The 18,580-nt window shown below is 38.2% G+C and overlaps 1 protein-coding gene across 3 annotated transcripts in view; it reads right to left on the bottom strand.

Annotated features, from left to right (window-relative positions):
* Positions 1–18,580, bottom strand: part of PIP5K1B (phosphatidylinositol-4-phosphate 5-kinase type 1 beta) — a 99,802-nt gene that overhangs the window by 5,544 nt on the left and 75,678 nt on the right. For all 3 annotated transcript variants that reach the window (XM_054002862.1, XM_054002861.1, XM_054002863.1), the window contains exons 14-16: positions 14,121–14,276; positions 13,218–13,362; positions 6,236–6,353 (exon numbers count right to left, since the gene is read on the bottom strand). In XM_054002862.1, coding sequence (XP_053858837.1) covers positions 6,236–6,353; positions 13,218–13,362; positions 14,121–14,276 — 419 coding nt within the window. The remainder of the gene's footprint in view (positions 1–6,235; positions 6,354–13,217; positions 13,363–14,120; positions 14,277–18,580) is intronic.

The following is an 18,580-nucleotide window of genomic DNA, read 5'->3' as shown; positions in this document are numbered from 1 at the left end:
CTGGAACAAGAATTCTTGTAACCTGCTATTACCAGGTACATTCTCAGTTTTGACATCAGCAGCACAGTGTGAATTTGCTTGGAGTTCCCTTAATGTAACACCTCAAATCCAATACTATTACCTGTAAGAGGAATTCTTTTTTTTTAAACTTTTTTTTTTCTATTCCACCTCACCTTACTTGACTATCGGAATTTCCACACAAAATTGTTCAGACAATGCCATTTTAAAGCTGCTCTTTATAGCAGATTAACACAATATCATTTTACAACAATTTTTTTCTTCTGTACATGGGAACAAAAATTCATAGTGCTTAATTTACTAGTGGACTAAGATTTGTCCAAAAGATTTAGCATTTTAGCATTTCAAAACAGGAGGCAAAGACATCAAAGGATTAATGGTGCCCAAAATTAAGCAAATTAAGGCATTTTTCGCTAAAATATGTAGTGGATAAGACTACAGCAGCTTGCCTTGTGGTAGAAACACAAAGATTATAAATCATAGGGTTAAAGGAAAACCTGAGAATGTAATTTAAAACTACGTTTTTCTCCTTGCATTTTGCTCTTTTAAAAGTATATCTTGTAACCTTTCATTGATTTGCTTTATTTTTGAGATGTACATTAGAAATTACTAGCCTGTTCCTAGCATTCTCAAAAACATGCATCTTTTCCTTCTAACATGCATTTAATCATCCTCCTATAAAAGCAAAATTGCCTTCTGGTCAGCACTTATACTATAGTATCATCAGGTTTTCCCAGCCACAGGCTAATTGTTGTTTCAGGTCCACCGAAGGATATTATGGGGCATCAGGAAGTAACAGATTAATAGATGGACAGCATACTATTTCTGTTTCTTCCACAATCACCTCATGCATACAGGGTATATGTGAATAAATTAAAATTCACTTCCACAACAATCTCAAAACAGTTAAGTAGGCATCAATACAGGGTGTGGGACATGAGACAGAAGGCAGGGGTAAGTTAACTTCTCAAGATGAGTTTGCTTAAGAAGTAACATGTGCTTAGCTATGATATCGAGTTTCCTTAAAGACAGCATACTTAGGGAGTTCAGGTGCTTGCCGTTACCTTGATTATCGAATTTTGAATTTGTTTTTCTTCAGGGTGTAGAGAAAGTGTGCTGCTAGTTCCAAAAAGCATCTGTGATTCTCTCCACTTAAGACCTATTTATTCTTTCAGACCTTTGCTCAGGGGAATAAACACTGCATATTTGTATGACATCCAAAGTTGGATTTTAATTATTTTTCTGTTGATATTCATCAGTGGAATACACATCTACTTACTGCAGTCTACGAGACATAATAGTAATGAATATTCTATGAACTGAAAACTAACTAAAGAGATGATGATCACACCTGATACTCGTACAGACAGCTTTACAAAAGGTGTTACCTGTGCCTGTCACTAGATTTCCAGAGCACTCCACCATCCACCCTACAGACTTCAAACCTAAAAAGAAATACTTCACAGTGCTAAGTAGTATTATTGTTAAAGAAGACTGTTGCTTTATAAACTAAATTCAAAAGCTAACAAGAAGAAATTGTTTCACTGTTTAAAGGGGGCCAAAAGAACCACAGATCAGCCCAGGCTAAAGGGACCATAAGAGGCTATCTAATTCAACCTTTTGCAGGAAATGCAGCCTGGATGAGATTATTGAGCATCACTGTCCAGCTGCATCTTGAAAACCTCCTGTGATGGTGACTTTACTGCATATCCCTGGGGAAGTTGTTCCAGTGAATCATTCACCATTATAAAATCATACTCATTATAAATAATTCTCCTTGTAAAAACAGTTATTTCTTACATGGAGAGGAAACCTCCCTCACTACAACTTGTATCCACTGCCCCTAAAGAAAAGGACGGTCTCAATACTATCTGTAGTCATCTCTTTAAGTTTTGGAAAACTGTGTTGAGGTCCCTCCTGAAAATTTTGTGGACTGAAAAGACCTAACTTCTACTGTCTTTCTTCAAATGTCAAGTTCTCCCCATCCTTGACCACCTTTATGACACTCCTTTGACCCATCTTCAGTCCGTCCACATCTGTTATGGGGGCCTGAACTGGACACACTACCCCATGTGTGACAAGTGCTGGTAAAGTGGGATGGCCACATCTCTCTCTGTTGGCAGTGCCCCATGGATGCAGCTCAGGATCCACTTTGCCTCAGTAGCTGCAGCAGTGCACTGCTGACCTGGTGTCTGTGTGTTGTCCGCTGACACCCCCGGCTCCTCTTGGCAAGGCTGTTCCACAGCTCATGGGTCCTAGCCTGGCCAGGCTCTTTGGTGCAGGACTCTGCACTTCCCTTGGTTGAACTTTACACAGTTCTTGTGGCCCGGTCTTCCAGCCTGTTCATATCTCTGCAAGGTGGCTCTCCCTGCTGATGTGTCACCCCAAATGGACATCAATTCAGTGACACAGCAAAGGTGGTGAGGGTGCTTTTGGTCCCACTGTCCAGATCACTCATGGAGGTGTTACAACGTGGAGCCCAGTACTGATCCTTGGGGGGCCCCACTTCGGACAGGCTGCCAGCCTCAGTAAAACACGTTTATCACCTATGAGATGATTGCTGCCCATCTCACAGATCACCCCCATCCAGTCTATATTTGACATTTGTCTAGCTGTGGGACACATGACACATGTCAAATGCTTTACTGAAGTGCAGGCAAGCAACATCGACTGCTTTCTCCACATTGACTGAATATGGTAATTCGTTTTAGAAAGGTGATCCAGTTAGCCTGGCATGATTTGTCTTTGATAAATCTGTGCTGGATTTTCCCAGTCACTTGCTTCATTTAATTGGTAATAGTTCCTAAGAGGCTTGTTCTGCCACTTTCCCAGGGACTGCAGTAAGGATACTAGGTCCTGTTTTGGGCCATTGTTTTAGACAGGTATGAGATCTGCCCTCTTCCAGTCATCAGGGATGCCCCTAATCTCTACAAATTTTCAAAAATAACAGGACAGTGGCTGTGCAACAATATCAGCCACTTCTGCTAACACCCTGGGGTATATTCCCTCCTGGGCTTTGCATTTATGTGGGTTGAGCATCTGCAGGCCTCTACTGGTGGGTCAACATGTGTGGTGTTGTAGCTACCTGATCCTGGGAGCTATGGTCTAGCTCTGGCCACTCCACTGAACAAGGAGGAAAAAAGGTACTGAGAACCTCTGTCTTGTCAGCATTATCTGTAACTTTTTTCCCTGCCTGGGCTAGGAATTGGCCTGTGTCTTCCCTGGGCTTCTGCTTAACTGCTGATGCAATATGTAACCAAAAAGTATGTATTCTATCATCATCTGTTAAAACCAGGTGGGGCAGTGTTCCTTATCTCCTCCATGACTCATCCCTGATAACTCCCTGGCAAGGGGTGGGGGGAGGGGGAGGATGAATATCTTCTGCTAATGGGCCATCAAGCCTCACTGCGTGACTGATAAAATTACATCATCCCATTGCACGAGATGCTCTGCCCAGGGGGAGGAGCCAAGCATTCTACATCTAATTGGCCACTGGTACTTGCTACTGTTTTGCGTCAGTGGAGGCAGGACAGATAACAACTCCCCTAAGTGTGCTGGACTATTAAATTAGTAGCTATTAACTGAGTACTATACACACTCAAGCGTTGCTGCCAAAGAAGAAGGAAAAAAACATCAGCGGCATAGCCTATAGAAAAAGAGAATGTGACAAACATATTTCATCTTGATGTAAGATCATGTTTCATCTGAACACAAGAAAAAATTTTTTCTGGACAATAATTACTGAAACAACTTCTGCAGGGATGTGGCAGAGTTCCCATTGCTGGAGGATTTTAAGCTGTGGTGCAAAAGAGTGTTAGATAATATCTAGGCTCCCTTTTCCGCAAGAAGTTGGACTGGATGATCTCTTGAGACCCCGTCTGTGCCTGGCTCTCAGTGGCCAGAGGATGGAGGTTTGCCGGCTCGCTGTCCCGCTTGTGGCCGCAGGGCAGACACGCGCGTGGCCACCCCGAGTCTCTGCCGAGACTGTTACGGGTGGCGGTGATTGCTGCGGTGCGGGTAGCACAGCAGAGGCACAGGGCACGAGGAAACCGAGGCAAAGGAGTAAGGGAGGGACACTTGTCTGAATCTCCCAACGTTTAATGCTGAAGACGGAGCAGAGCAAGTGAACCAAATCTGAACCTGAAGGGGCTACTTTTATAGGGACGGGGGGAACACGGGGAGGACACAACCTTTGACCAACAGGAGGGCATTAGGGGAGGGGTGCAGAGTAAGAGCTCCCCAATAGAAGCCAACACGGGGAGGGAGCAAACCTTACAATCCAATTCTGCCCTGAGGAAGGGATGAAAGACAGGGAACACTCTAGACCCAAAGGAGTGTGCTATCTTTGAAAGACAGGGGTGAGACAAGGGAACAAGGGAGGTATACAGGTGGATTGACATGTGGATTGACATACATTTTGGCGGGGAAATCTGGGCAAACAACTCAGGACTGAACCATTAGGGAAGCGAAATGGGATACAGAGACTGAAGCATTACAAACTTATAACAAGGAATATTAAAACATACTAGAGAAGAACCAACTGTAAAATAACAGACTAACACACCATCAACCTGAGGTGTTTTATGATTCTAAGATAGTATGGAATTTCTTAAGACAAAGATCAGGTAATTCTAGGGATAAGAAAAATAAAAAATGCAATAAATTTTATCTAGAGAGGAAACAACCATATATCTGTGAAACATTTATTAGAAACATGAACAAACTTCCCTCTTTTTTTTCTTCATCTCTGGTACAATTTTTGCCACGAGAGTCAAGGGGAAATATTACTAGAATAATGTCAGAATTGTTTATGATTTATGAAAATAAGCTTTTGGGGAAAAGGCCAAGCTTAACATTAAGCTGCATTTATACTGACAATTTCAGAACAGCCAAAAAAAATTAGATGCAAAAAACTTCACTAAACTGGAACTTGAATTGGGTGCCTACTGCCTTTATGTCTGTGGAATATGAGCTATGGGTACCACGAGAACATTTGAAATACAGGTGATATGAAGACAAAATATAGACTTGACCTTATCTTTCAGCAGTCAGATAAATTGCTTACTAGGAATTTGTTATGTGTAATAGGCATAATTCATGCCTATAAAGTGATATATGGATAGGAGTTTTTGTACAATTAAATATAGACACAAAGCAAGCGAGCCAGGTCAAAGGGAGAGGGGCTGTCTCATGTATGTCGAAACCATTGTAGACAAGGCTTCATTTACAAGTTAATACAAGTGGCTCACTTGGAGATGGGCTGTTTTCTGAGATAATCTAGGAATGCACAAGCAATGATCATCCCGCCAAGTCCTCGAGATTGGAATCGCTGGAATCTCCAGGGGATGCATCTCAATGCCGGGTTCCCGTAACCCCATCATCGATGTACATCGCTTCCCGGACATCGGATTGTTCAATCCGGCAGAGAAAAGAGACTTTATGAATATGTGGGACTTTGAATGGAAAGAAAAGGCTGATCACTGAAATCCCAACCTCGAGCAAAATAAACTGTATAAAAACTGCTCGCGCAGGACGAGTGCTGTGAAGGATAGGAGAGACCCTCTGCTAGAGTGGTTGAACCTGTGTCTCACCCAGCGCCGATCCTGGGCTCGGCACTGTCCTTTTCTTTGTGGCTGGCTCAGATAGAATTTGATCTTTATAATAAAAATCATTTTTTCTTTTTTAATTCAGTTGGGTCAATTTTTACCTATAACAAACTGAAACAGCAAAGAAAAGATACATTTTTAATCAGCTGTCACAACTGGACAATCCTTCAAATCAGAAGAGTGGGCCATTAATGTATTTCACACTGAGCTCTACTGGCTTCAAAATCAGTGACATAAATACAGAACTTTCCAACCTGAGAAATTTTAATTTCTATTTTTGAACTATTTTACATGAAGAGGAAATATTTTGATGTTACTGTTTTGGGTTTTGGTTTTTTTCCCTCCAATAGAAAACAACTCCTACCATTAGAGAAAAACTGAAAGGTGTTTTGGCATACTTCATTATTAATGCAATAGTTAATAGGCATGTAAATTCTTTAGGGACTTGCTTTGGCAAACCATACCTATGCAAACTTACGCATGTTTCACACAAAAAATACCTCAATAAATCTCTGGCTCTTGAAGTTGAGCAGGTATTTTAGTCACTTACTGAGCCTGAATTAAAGCAATTACAGGCAAAACAGCCCATTAGAAACAGTTCGACAACTTACTAAGTAGACATCCAAAACTGAAGCATTATCATTTTCCATTTCCAATGTGCTCTGTTCTGAAGTCAAATAGATGGCACTGTCTCCCAAAGTGAATGTTGAACTTGAAGGCAACCCTTTACTGCAAAGAGAAGGGAAAGTACAGTCAACCAAAAGCCCAAGTTACAAAGCTCAGTCATAACTGAAAATTTAAAAGTAAGTTTCTCTAGTAAACATAAAAATCTTCAAAATACTTGGAAAAAAGGAATGTAAATAAACAAATATAGATATGTTGGCAATGGCTAGATAAATGGAAGCTCATATTTGACTAAATGTACAATTTATTTTTGCATTTACTAAAATTTTATCAGAAAGTAATGCTATTCCTGAACTTCAATATTTATTTAATGAATGAAACTATGTCACATAATTTAATCTCAAAATGCATTACTTCCACATTACACATGTGTAAATTTTGGCAGCATTTTGTAATTCAAAATAGGGAAAAAAAAGAGTATGCAATTAGGCACATGGTAACATTAGTAACATTGGACTTTTCCATACAGACACAGTTCACTAGCAGCTATAAGTTAAGAAGGAAAAGTGAGAGAACAAGAGTGTATTGTAATTAGTATACCTATGCAAGGAAGTGCTGTATACATGGCAGGTGCACTCTATTACTTTATTAATTGATTGATTTTTTGTTCTCTGCCTTACAGAAATATTGTGAAACTGCAAATGCACCTCCACAGAAATCTCATTTTGTAACCAGTTGGTTAACAAAGCTGAAACTCTCAAAGGTGTTTTAATGGAATCAGATGTCCCTTATCACATATCTTACTAGCTGCCAGAAATTAGGCTCCAGGCTGCATTGAAAATTCAACTGTCAGTTGTGCAGGGACATATTTTAGAAGTTCTTAACTATTTACAGACATGGTGAAAAGCAAAAATTCTGAATTATAACTTGGTATGGAAACATGGTTACAGCCATCAGTCCAGATATGACTAATTTCCCCCTCCCTTTGTACTACTTTAAGTATATTTCAGATGGGATAGAACTTCAGAAAGGGCAAAACTAGCATGCAGAAACTAGCATGTAAAGTTGAGATTCAAATCCTCAACAAAATAATGAATTAATGTCATACTGGAACTATGGCTTTATTGGCCCCACGTTGGGCCTCCCCCGACAGGAGCAGTTTCTCGAAAAAGAGACGCACAGGACTTTTTCGGTCTTCAGCTTCTTGTTTTATTGTTATCTTATCAAAACTTCAGAACACTGTCTGCACCCAGACCTTGCATGCAGGAAAACAGCACAAAAATAGCTAACAATCTCGTGTTACAAGGCCTTTTAAGCCTAATCAAAAACTAAGTTGCTCAATTAAGAAGTGACTTCTAAATTATTTTCCCTTCTAACCCAATAACTGACCCCTAAAGACCTGCAACACAGATTTTTCTACCCAATTACAAGATGCCACCTAAACCCATGAAGAAGAAGGAAGAAGAAGGAAGAAAAAGGAACACGAGACAACACCCTATACCCTCCATCTTGTTCCCACCTATAACATACTAAAAATCCTAAAACTTAAATTTCTCACCCAAGTGATATACTATACTACTCTCTAGAATCTATTTTACACTTTTGGAGTCTTTAGTTTATTTTTGAGGCTTTGGAGGCCTTCTCCATGAATGAAGGTCAAAGTCAGTGCTTCCCTGGGAGTCAGAACCTCTCAGGGCAGACAGAGAAATATTCCCCTTGCCCTGGGTTTCCACATGGAACAGAGCTTTACATTCACCACATTACAATGTTCCTTTTATCATATAATGCACTTGATATTTTTTCAAAAGCAAGACTATTTCTCTTGTACTAGGATGATCCAAGTCCCATTGAATTAGCATTACTCTCATATGTGTAACTTGAATTCTATTGACCAGTGTAAAAGACTAAAAACAAAAATCTTGTAATTAATCTCTTAACAGCAATACACATGCTGTCAGCAGTTGGTAATTGAAGTTCAAATTTCTTCAATAGCATCATCATAGCTGCATTTATTGCCAGTTTTAAAGCAGACTGATTTTAATGAGACTGATAAGGCAAAGACATATTACGGGTGGCACAGGAGAGAACAAGAGAAATCCCCACACACACAGTGTTTCAGAAAGAGCAATTCAGAGGAATTGAGTTTTAATACAGTTTCTACAATGCACTGAGTTCTCATCCTTAATTCTTAGGTTGAATAAGAAAAGCCAAGCAAACAAACAAACAAACAAACAAAACACACAAACAAACCCAAAAAACACACACACACAAAAAAACAAAAAAAAAACAAAAAAAAAAAAAAACACCAAAAAAAAACCCCAAAACAACAACAACAACAAAAAAAAACAACATACCAAAACAAAAAAAAAAACAAACACTTTTACTTTCTCTCATTCAGTGATGACCAGCCACAAGAAGCATGCTCAACTATGCTGTTGCCCTCCTTTGGCTAAAACATTTTATTTGATCTTGGTTTTTAATTAAGAAAGAAAAAAAGAAGCAAAAATAATTCCATCATTAGAGAACTGGGAAAGCTTTGTTTTACTTTAAGCTACAATTACATGTTGTTTCTATCACAGTCAAATTTTCTTTCCCATGGGGATACCCCCAGTGTCTCAGTGCATCTGTTCATAGCGTTTGAGCATTCAAGCCTTTTTCTTCCATCCAACTGCTTATTCTCATGAAGCATGCGTGAATTTAGTCCACTTTGAATCAGATTTAGACAAAGTTGTCTAAGCTTCAGAAGCTAACAGTAGTGTGTGGACAGACAGAACACTGAAATTTAACACACAGAAGTTTGTTTATGTAGAACACCAACTGGCAAAACGGGTGCTTTAATATTACTTACAACAGAAAAAACAATACCTATAAATCCCTGCCACTGGAAAAAAAAAATAGCAGAACAGCATTTCAAAGTCTGCATGCTTCAGGAAGCTTGACTGTGTAAGAGAACAAACCCACAATCCCTCAAAGCCTTCCAAAATTCCAAGTGGTCTCCACCAAGAAACAGCAACACAAAGGCAAGACAAAAAAATGAAAAATACACAGATAAGAAGAAAGAAGGGGAAGGCAGAAGTCCAGACTATATATACATCTTCCAGAAATGAGGCATAGAAGAGAAAGAAGAATTAGATTTCATATAGATTTTTTCCCTTAGGCTCAGGTGTATCAGAAGAATTCAGCAGTCCTCCTTATACTGCTCACAATATCTTGGCGTTGCTCTAAAGAGGGAGATGAAATGCCCCTTTATGCATCATGGGATTTTGTTTGGGTTTGGGACTGGAGAGTCCCATGACACCTGCTGAAAAATATATTGAAAAAAGAATTTCTATATTCTTGGGTTATTTAAAACATGAATTGTAAACCATCTACAGTTTGAAACATTTTAGAATATTTTAAAGCAAGTTTCAAACATTTCCAAAAACACCATTGACCTTCTTCACCTCTTTGCAATTCTAAACGCCATGTCAAGTGAGACAAGAGTCATAGTGCTTTGGGCATTCAGATTTGTCATCTTTAATTTAATTCATCAGTACTAAATAGGAAAACTTTTCCTGGAAGGGGAAAAAATCTGTTATCACTTCTGCTATAGAAATAATCTCTAATATAAAATGCAAGTATTAAATTTCCTAAGATAAAACAAATAAACACTTTCAAAAAAGTGGTATTGGACTAATAATTACATTTTCTAGTGGAAAGCAGACCCTGTAGGTACTAAAATATCTCTGCACCAAATATAAGCCTACTTGAGGTGATATAGAAAATATTTTAAAAATAGAAAATATATAGAAAATATTTTAAAATGTTAATAGAAGAAATAAATTGTCAGTTCTGTTCTCTTACTAAAGGAATACTTGAGATTGCTTATGACAAAACCACTTGACTGAGAAACAGCTTAATGGAAAAGAAATCAGCTGTCTTCTGACACACAAGAAGGCCTGCATTTACTGAATAGCATATGTCATGATTGTCTTTTTTTTTCTTTCTGTTTTTAGGTCCAGTCCTTTTTGTGCTGAAAAATACAGCCATTTCCCCCTCTCCACTACTCTTTCATTTGTACTAATTCCTCTTCACACTGTCTTGGCTTTCCTACTTTTTCAACAACTGAGGAATAACTTGGTGAAAATAATCAGCTTGGAGCCTGGAAAAATACTCATAATAATCTGTATGTTTATGACTGCTGCTCAGTCTCTGTTTTTCACTTTAATCACAAGTCTCTAAACACTTCTCTGCACTATACACCAATTAGTTATGCTAGTTTTAACCTGTACCAAGCCAGCATTACAAAAGCCCTCCTCATAAGGCACAGCCTCAGGAGCTGGCTCCACCTCAGCAATGGAGGAGCATGTCTGTTTAACCTCAGCAGCAGCAGTTTCTCCCTTTCTACCCACAGATGCTGAGCACTCTCAAGGAGAGAGGGTACTGATCACTTTTCTTATGCTATAAGCCATTTGCCTCTCCTTGGGGAAGTATTACATTGGATAACAGAAACAGAGGGTAATTCTGAAGAAAAAACCCAACAACCCAAATAGAAAATACGGTGTGTGCTTCAAGGTATCCAAAAATATTATTACTCTCTTTTTAATGAGGAAAACAATATAGTCTGTTTTCTAAGTGGTATGGGCACATACTGCTCATTAGTAGAAGTCAAGGAGCTGTACAAATATCGCATTATTACTAAGCACACAGGACTCTCCTCCTTTATTAACTTAAACCAGAAATTTCTGACAGGTTACAAGCAAATTCATGTACTCTCTACTTTGTGCTATGTTACTTTGAAGAACAATGAAAAAGCCTGATGAAGAAGATGCCAAACTGTAATTCTATTAAATAACAAAGCAGAATGTCATAGTTAATTACGTATTTAAAGATTGAAAGCAGGCTCACATTTGTAAACAAAATCTTTAATTCAGGCTTTGTTTCAAAGACTGCTCCAAGCTTGCTGTTATCAGAGACAAATGGTAAAATGATAAGTCCTGCATCACAAAATTTTCTAATATTCAAAAGAAGAACTCTGGCAAGAAAAAACTCAGATCTGAATCTACAATTCAGTGCATCATGTAGCATGGGTTTTTTTGTGAGTTTATTTCCCTGATAGCTTTTTTTTATGAGAGGACTGAAGTTCCTGCAGTGAACCATAAAAATATAAGTAAAACATATTTTTTAGTGCCAAGAAGAAGGAATGACCTCCCTGAACTGATGCCAAAAGAAGTGGGTACAAAACAGCAGGTGCCTAGAATCGTACGGAAATTAGTTCAATACTGAACATGATTTGCAGCCTTCTTAACTCCTAGCTATGACAGGGAAGCTAATCCTCATGAATTGTACATACTGAGATTGTGACACACACCACTACTTAATGAGAATTAAAAACTGCCTCCAGGCCCTAGCTGAAGACGGCACACCTAGACCAGCAAAGATGTTGGTAAGCCCCTATGGCAGATCTCTTGGCTACAGTGTAGATGTTTTGGCAGAAGATGTGGAGAGAATCACACATCTGTGAATGCTGGTACCAGGTCTGCTGTAGTAGAGAATGTGCCCTCTTTTAATGATGACGTCCATACCTGGACTGCAGACACTATCAATCTGATTTTTTAAGATATGCATGCTAATCACATAGCTGGCAACATGTCCTGCATTAGAGGTTATTTCATTGACTGCATCACTACGGGAAAGTAAACAAGTCTAGATGTACAATCATAGTGTAGACCTGCAAAAAACTTTATTTTAGAATTATTTTGGAGTATGTTTACAGTACAATATAATAGAATTACTCATAGGTTTACAGTTAATTTGAGTAAAGAATATTTGAAATGCTTTAAATCTGAACTCTTTATTCAGACAACTCCACCATTCTCTTTTCCTGACTAATGCTGATAAAAAGCAGTTCTGTAGTTTTATTTGAAATGCTTAAAGGAAACAAAACCCTCCAGTACTCTATAACTTTATTTGTATCAAAGAAAAAACTTTGTGAAAGATCATGAATATTGAAGTCCTACAGATTAACTTGACACAAGTTGAAGTGAATGAGCTCTATTTCTACTAATGCTTATTCATCAGTAGTTTTATTTCCTAAAGCTTGTGCAGAAACATTTTTGTTCTGCAATACATTGAGCAATTCAGGACTCCAAATTTTTCCAAACAATATTCAAGATGCTTGAGTGGCTACCCTTCTTGATGAAAACGGGCAAAGAAATAGCTTAATACACAGTAAAGATATCTGCAAGCAGATAAGGTGACACTGCACAGCACACTTCAGGTTCACAAGGGAACATATAGGCACATACAATCTCCCAGCAAGACTTACTGGCTTAAGCATAGTATTGGACTAGCACAGCTGAAATATATTCAAACACAACTCAGATCACATTTAACCTAGCTCACTAGTATCTGCACTACTAAGACTATTTTTATACTTCCTGGATTAAAACCAGACAGGCTCTAATCACACCCGTGGATGAAGTTTCACAGAAATTTACTTCAGAAAATGGTTGTTATGGAAGAATTTAAAGAAGACCATTCAGTGTACATTCACTGTACATTCAGAATAAAGAACAATTTTTTCTTTTCCTAGCACATCACCATTTTCTGCAGCTGTTTTAGTCTACACTCAAGTTACAAGAAGTACTTCCTACCCTGACCTTAATGTAGTTTGGTTTATGGTACAGACTAAGGCCCAAACAAAGTTTAGATATCCAATTTAGTTTTGGAACATGAAGAAAAAGTCATATAACATTTTTCACCATGTTTATGCTTTCTATTTCATGATCCCCAATTACAATATGTATAATTACAAAAAAATACATGACAAATCCTACAAGCTTTTGTAGGATTGTAGGCACCTGTCCTTCACTGGGAAGGTTAAATACTGAGCTACAGAGACACTTGCCCCTTCTGCTTCTTATTTTGCAGAGCCCCCTTCTGTTGAGCACAACATTAAACTTCTAGCAGAACAGATACGGCCTTTACCTGCTAGAATAGAGTGTAGGTTGATCATGTGGACAGTGATCATCTGCATTCAAGGAAGAAGAAGAAAGTGTGGTTGCCAATGAAGCTGCTTCAAACAGAGATGGAGTGCTTGGCACTAGATCCGGCTGGTGGTTTGAACCTAGTACTGCATATGCAGAAATAAAGAACAATGTTGACAAACTTCATTTTAAATTTAGCCCAAGAATCTTCATGTAAGTATATAGAGTCCCATAGTGCCCTCATAAACTTCTTGAAGTTTCCTAATGTTTGAATTGATGAGATGGTATTATTCATATGCTCACACCCACACTCTTTTGTATTACAGAGTGAATTTCAGCTGCCAACAAATACATGCAGCAGAATACAGAGTAACTCCAAAGTCAAATATTAAACAGAGGTATGAGTTATGAATTCTTCTCAGTCTGAGGACTATACTCATGCTACCACAGCTCATTTATCAGATTGGATTAGGCAATTGGTTCTGCTTTCATCATGGCTGCAGGCAAGTTCTGAAAGGGGCAAAGTTGTATCTCTTCAAAAAAACTCTGAGAACAATGAACTGAGCTTCTAAACACTTGAAGTAACATGCTTGTTTAGAGGTCAGTGAAAAGGATAGCATTGGCTCTGGCTTTAATTTTCTGCCTGGGCTGAATACCTTTTTTCAGGATGTCCTGAAATCTGAAAGTTTAACAAACTTTCAGATATTACAAACTTTGATTCTGATTTTGTCTTGCTCCTGAAGGTCTGTTTTGACAAATATTACTAACTATTCTCTCCATAAGAATAATCTGACTCTGATTTTGAGAACTCAGCCATACTAGTAGTGTTTTAGTTACAGGACTTCTAGAGCTTATACAAAATTTTTAAAAACATCATTTAGGTTGTTGATTTGAAAGACTGTACCTTCTTCATCAAGGCTGGCATAACTTTGTCCTTCAGCAAGAATGCCATGCTTTTCATCCTTCCACTCCTGGCTAACTGCACACACTATTTCTTGTGATGCTGCCTTTAGGGCTGTGATGGAATTACACCGTTTCTTTGAAGGTGAAGGCTTTAAAGCTGCATTACCAAATGAACATAGATGTTGAATGATGTAATCTTACCTCCCTACACATCTTTAACAGCATATGAAAAGTAAGCCATATAGAAAATGTAGAATACAGATTGAATACAGATGAAGAACATGTCCAGAAACTTACTTAACAAACATTACATTAATGTAACTCTAATGTAACTAGAGTGAAAAGTATTGTTATTTCATCTGCAAGAGAAGTACTTTTGTATTTTTCAGTTTCTTACTGCTTATTATACGATAGTAAGTCAAGTCACAGGCACCACTAATTTAAAAAGCTCCTATGGAGTTCCAACCCATGTAATCAGAGACAGAGTGATACAGAAAAAAAAAACCCAGAAAATAAAAAAATGGAAAAGACATTTGGAGTATTCTGAGAGGTTACAATCTTTTTTTTTTTTGTGCTGCTAACTACTTCTATGTAATGATACTGAAGAATTTCCATTCCAGACTCATCTGTCAAACATTTCTCTTTGGATACAATAAACACTTCCAAAATCTTGATGGCCTACACACTCAGGTATCAGCACCTCTTTTATAATTCTTAGCAGGGCCTGCCTAGTTAAAAAGCATTTTGAATCAAACTGTACAACTGATCATTTCCACTACTACTGAACCGTGAACCCCATCTGTAGTTCTTCTCCAGAAGGATGCCAACTATTTAATTTAGTGTTTTTCAGCTGCTGGCTGCTTATCTCCATGCATTGGCTGCAAAGTTACTTCAGATGCACTATAACACTTCTTTCATTGCTTTACTACAAAGTTCAAATTAAACACATCAAGTCACTTGGCTGAAGACTGAAGAAAAAAATCAGATACATAGTTCCAGGGTATTTTTAAAAAAGAACATAGAAGACAGTTGCTGAGCTAGCCTCTGCCCAAGCCTAAATCCACTTACTAAGTTCATGTTGTTAATTATGCATGGTTGTTCTGTGCACTAGGGGAAAAATCCAGATTCAGAACAGGGCTAAAGTGTTTAAACTGAAATGTCTGACTCAAAGCTTAGAAATAATATTCCTGAAGGCAGGAACACTCCCAGTTTTTTATGAAAGAATAATAATGCATTTGAACCATTAATCTGTATAAAAGTGCTTTAACAGCCCTGTATACAGAGGAAATCAATAAAAGTAGGATGCTTAGACAGGTTAACAGCTTGGAAAAATGAGACAGATTAATTAAGATCAGAGAGAAAATTAGGCATGATATGCTTTAATTGTACATTGTAGGCTTCTAATACAGAACAGGTTGTGTCTTGTCCTGGAACAAATCTAGCAGTCAGAATTAGAAAGAGTTGGGGGAAAAAAGATGCCAATGTTGAAGTAAGATATATGGTATTTATTTTGTCAAACAGGAGTATCAAGTAGTAAGGAGCAGGCACTCTTTATTCTTTATCAATGCAGAGGAGTTCCTTTGAGTATTGTCTCAGACAGCAGAATTCCCACCAGTTCTTTGGCAAAATTATTCCAAGATTTAAAGAGAACTGGGTCTCAGGATGCTCCTTGCTCCCTTAAGCTGAATTTTGCTTCACATTTTGTCACATTACATCAGTTGCTTCTATTTTCTTATTAATCAATCTTTTCCAAAGGACTTAACTTTGAACACTTTAAATTGTTAACTTATTCTAGTATTTGTAGTAATTTTTGGTTTACTTAAATCTTATTTAGTTCTAGTGTTTGTATTTTGCTCTTTCTCTGTCCACATAGAATTGTTTCTCACTCCAGATAACTACTGAAATTGTTAAGAGACCAGTATAACACTAGTCAAAAAGTATTTGCAAAACACCTATCAGTTTAAGACAATGCCATATGCTCAACACTCTTCCTGTAGTATTTGAGCCGAGTGACCATTGCACATTTTGACACTCAAACTCTGAAACAAATACACTTCCATGAGCAGGATTATGAAACTGTTAACTCAAATCCATTTTAAAGTACAAGTTCCTCTACAAACTAGATAATTCTAGCCCATCAGTTGATACTTATTTGTCAAGAACACTGCTTCATAAAAAAAACCCTCAACTCAGAAAACACTTACTCCAACATGGTAATCAAAATCAGCTATTCTCTTACTAGAAAGAAAGAAAATAAAAGGTGCAATTTCAGAATCACCTCCATGGCTTTAAAAAATAATCTGGTAGTAAAGCAGCAAGTTAGTATGTGTGCACACTATTCAAAACACCTAACCTTACTGTAAGGTTTTATACCACTTGTGATAATTGTTGGGAAAAAAAATCTCATTGCTCACAATAATCCAAAGAGCTTTTCTCCCAAAGAACAGCCTGGACCTCATCAAACCTCAAGCACTTATCTTCCTTGTATATTTATTAGAGACTTTCTTACTGCACATACATTGAGCACATCTCAGCAGTTGTCACAGAATGGCATGTGTTGGAAGTGATATGAAAAATCATCTAGTTCCAAACCCTGCTGAGCCCAGTGACACTTACCACTAGAGCAGGTTGCTCAGATCCCCACCAAACTGGCCTTGAACACTTCCAGGATGGGGCATCTACCATTTCTCTGGGCAACCTGTTCCAGTGCCTAATCACCCTCACTTTGTAAAGAGCTTCTTCTTAACGTCTAACCTAAATCTACCCTTCAGCTTAAAGCCATACCCTCTTGTCCTGTCATTATATATCCTTTTAAAAAGTCCATCTCCAGCCTTCTTGTAAGTCTCATTTAGGTACTGGAAGGCTGCTACAAGATTTCCCCATAGACTTCTCTTCTCTGGGCTGAACATCCCCAGCTTGCCTAGTTTGACTTAATAGGAGAGGGGCTCCATTCCTCTGATCATGTTGATCGCCCTCCTCCTGACTCTCTCCAACAGGTCCATGTCCTTCCTGTGCTGGGACCCCAGAGCTGATGCAGCCCTGCAGGTGGGATCTCAGCAGAGCAGAGCAGAGCAGAGGGGCAGAATCCCCTCCCTGGCCCTGCTGGCCACGCTGCTTTGGATGCAGCCCAGGACATATTTGGCTTTCTGGGCTGTGAATGCTCATTGCTGGGTCATGTCCAGCCTCTCACCCACCTGCACCCCCAAGTCCTTCTCCCCAGGGCTGCTCTGATCTGTTCATCCCACAGCCTGTGCTAGTATCTGGGGTTGCCCCAACACAGATGTAACACTTTGCACTTGACTTTGTTGAACCTGGTCAGGTTCCCATGGGTCCACTTCTCAAGCTTGTCCAATTCTCTTTTGTCTCCCATCACCATCCTTTTCTGCACTTGCAACAGTTCAGATTGAATTTCCTTTCACTAGCACAGTCAATTTATAGAGAAATTATCCATCAATTCATTAATATTTATAAGACTCAAAAAAAGTTTTCCCTGAAAAGCTGCCCTAACATATCATGCATACAGGGAATCACTACTTGGGGTAAATTCAAATTTTCTTTTTTTCTTTTAAAGATTCCTTAATTCTACTTAAAACATCTTAATTATTTTAGTATAGTTAGTCTCAGTATAGTTAGCCTTTTCCTTTCATCTGTCTATCCTATTATTTTTCTTATTTAGAATTTCACAAAATACTTATCATGTACATTTCTGCCTTCTTGTTGCAATATCAGTTTTCCCTCTTTTTCATATATGCCTTTACACATAATCATGTTTGTTGTTCTGATCTGCCAGGCCTTTAACACTGGTTTTCATGGGCAGGCTCAGAGTTCACAGTCTCAATTATCTTCAGAAAAGTGGTATCATCTTTAGACAATATGCAGAGCAACAAAGACCAGTATGACTTCCAGTGGTAGAAAAAGTAGAAAATAAAACTTGATCTGAACTTTTGATGGAAAAAGCCTGTATGAAGGAGTCTCTAAAGTTGTGTGGTTTTTATTGGGTTTTTTTTGGGGGTTTTTTTGGTTTGTTTGGTTTTTTTGTTTTTGGTTTTTTTTTTTTTTTTTTTTGGTTTTTTTTTTTTTGGGTTTTTTTTTTTTTTTTTTAATTAGTAAGACACTAAATTAATTTCCCTGATTTGAGTCAGTTTTGCCTGGGATAGTAATTGGTGTGTGATCTCTCCCTGTCCTTATCTGAACCCACCCGCCTTTTGTTATAACTTTCCCCCATCTAGTTGAAGAGGGGGAGTGATAGAATGCCTAGGTGGTCACCTGAAGCCAACTTTAGACAGCCCTGATGTGACCAAAATACATAGTACATAATTCTCTGTAATTTTACTAATGGAGTAAAATCCCAATTGTCAGAAATTTAGTTTCTTGACTGGACCTACAAAAGTGCTACACGATGTTGAAGAAAAGCTTGTTTTATTGCCAAGACAGGAGCATTATAAGGAGCATTTATGGTTA

Source organism: Vidua macroura, chromosome Z (genome assembly GCF_024509145.1).
Source record: "Vidua macroura isolate BioBank_ID:100142 chromosome Z, ASM2450914v1, whole genome shotgun sequence".
Taxonomy (NCBI): domain Eukaryota; kingdom Metazoa; phylum Chordata; class Aves; order Passeriformes; family Viduidae; genus Vidua; species Vidua macroura.
The sequence above is the reverse complement of the archived record's forward strand: the minus strand, read 5'-3'. Positions and strand labels throughout refer to the sequence as shown.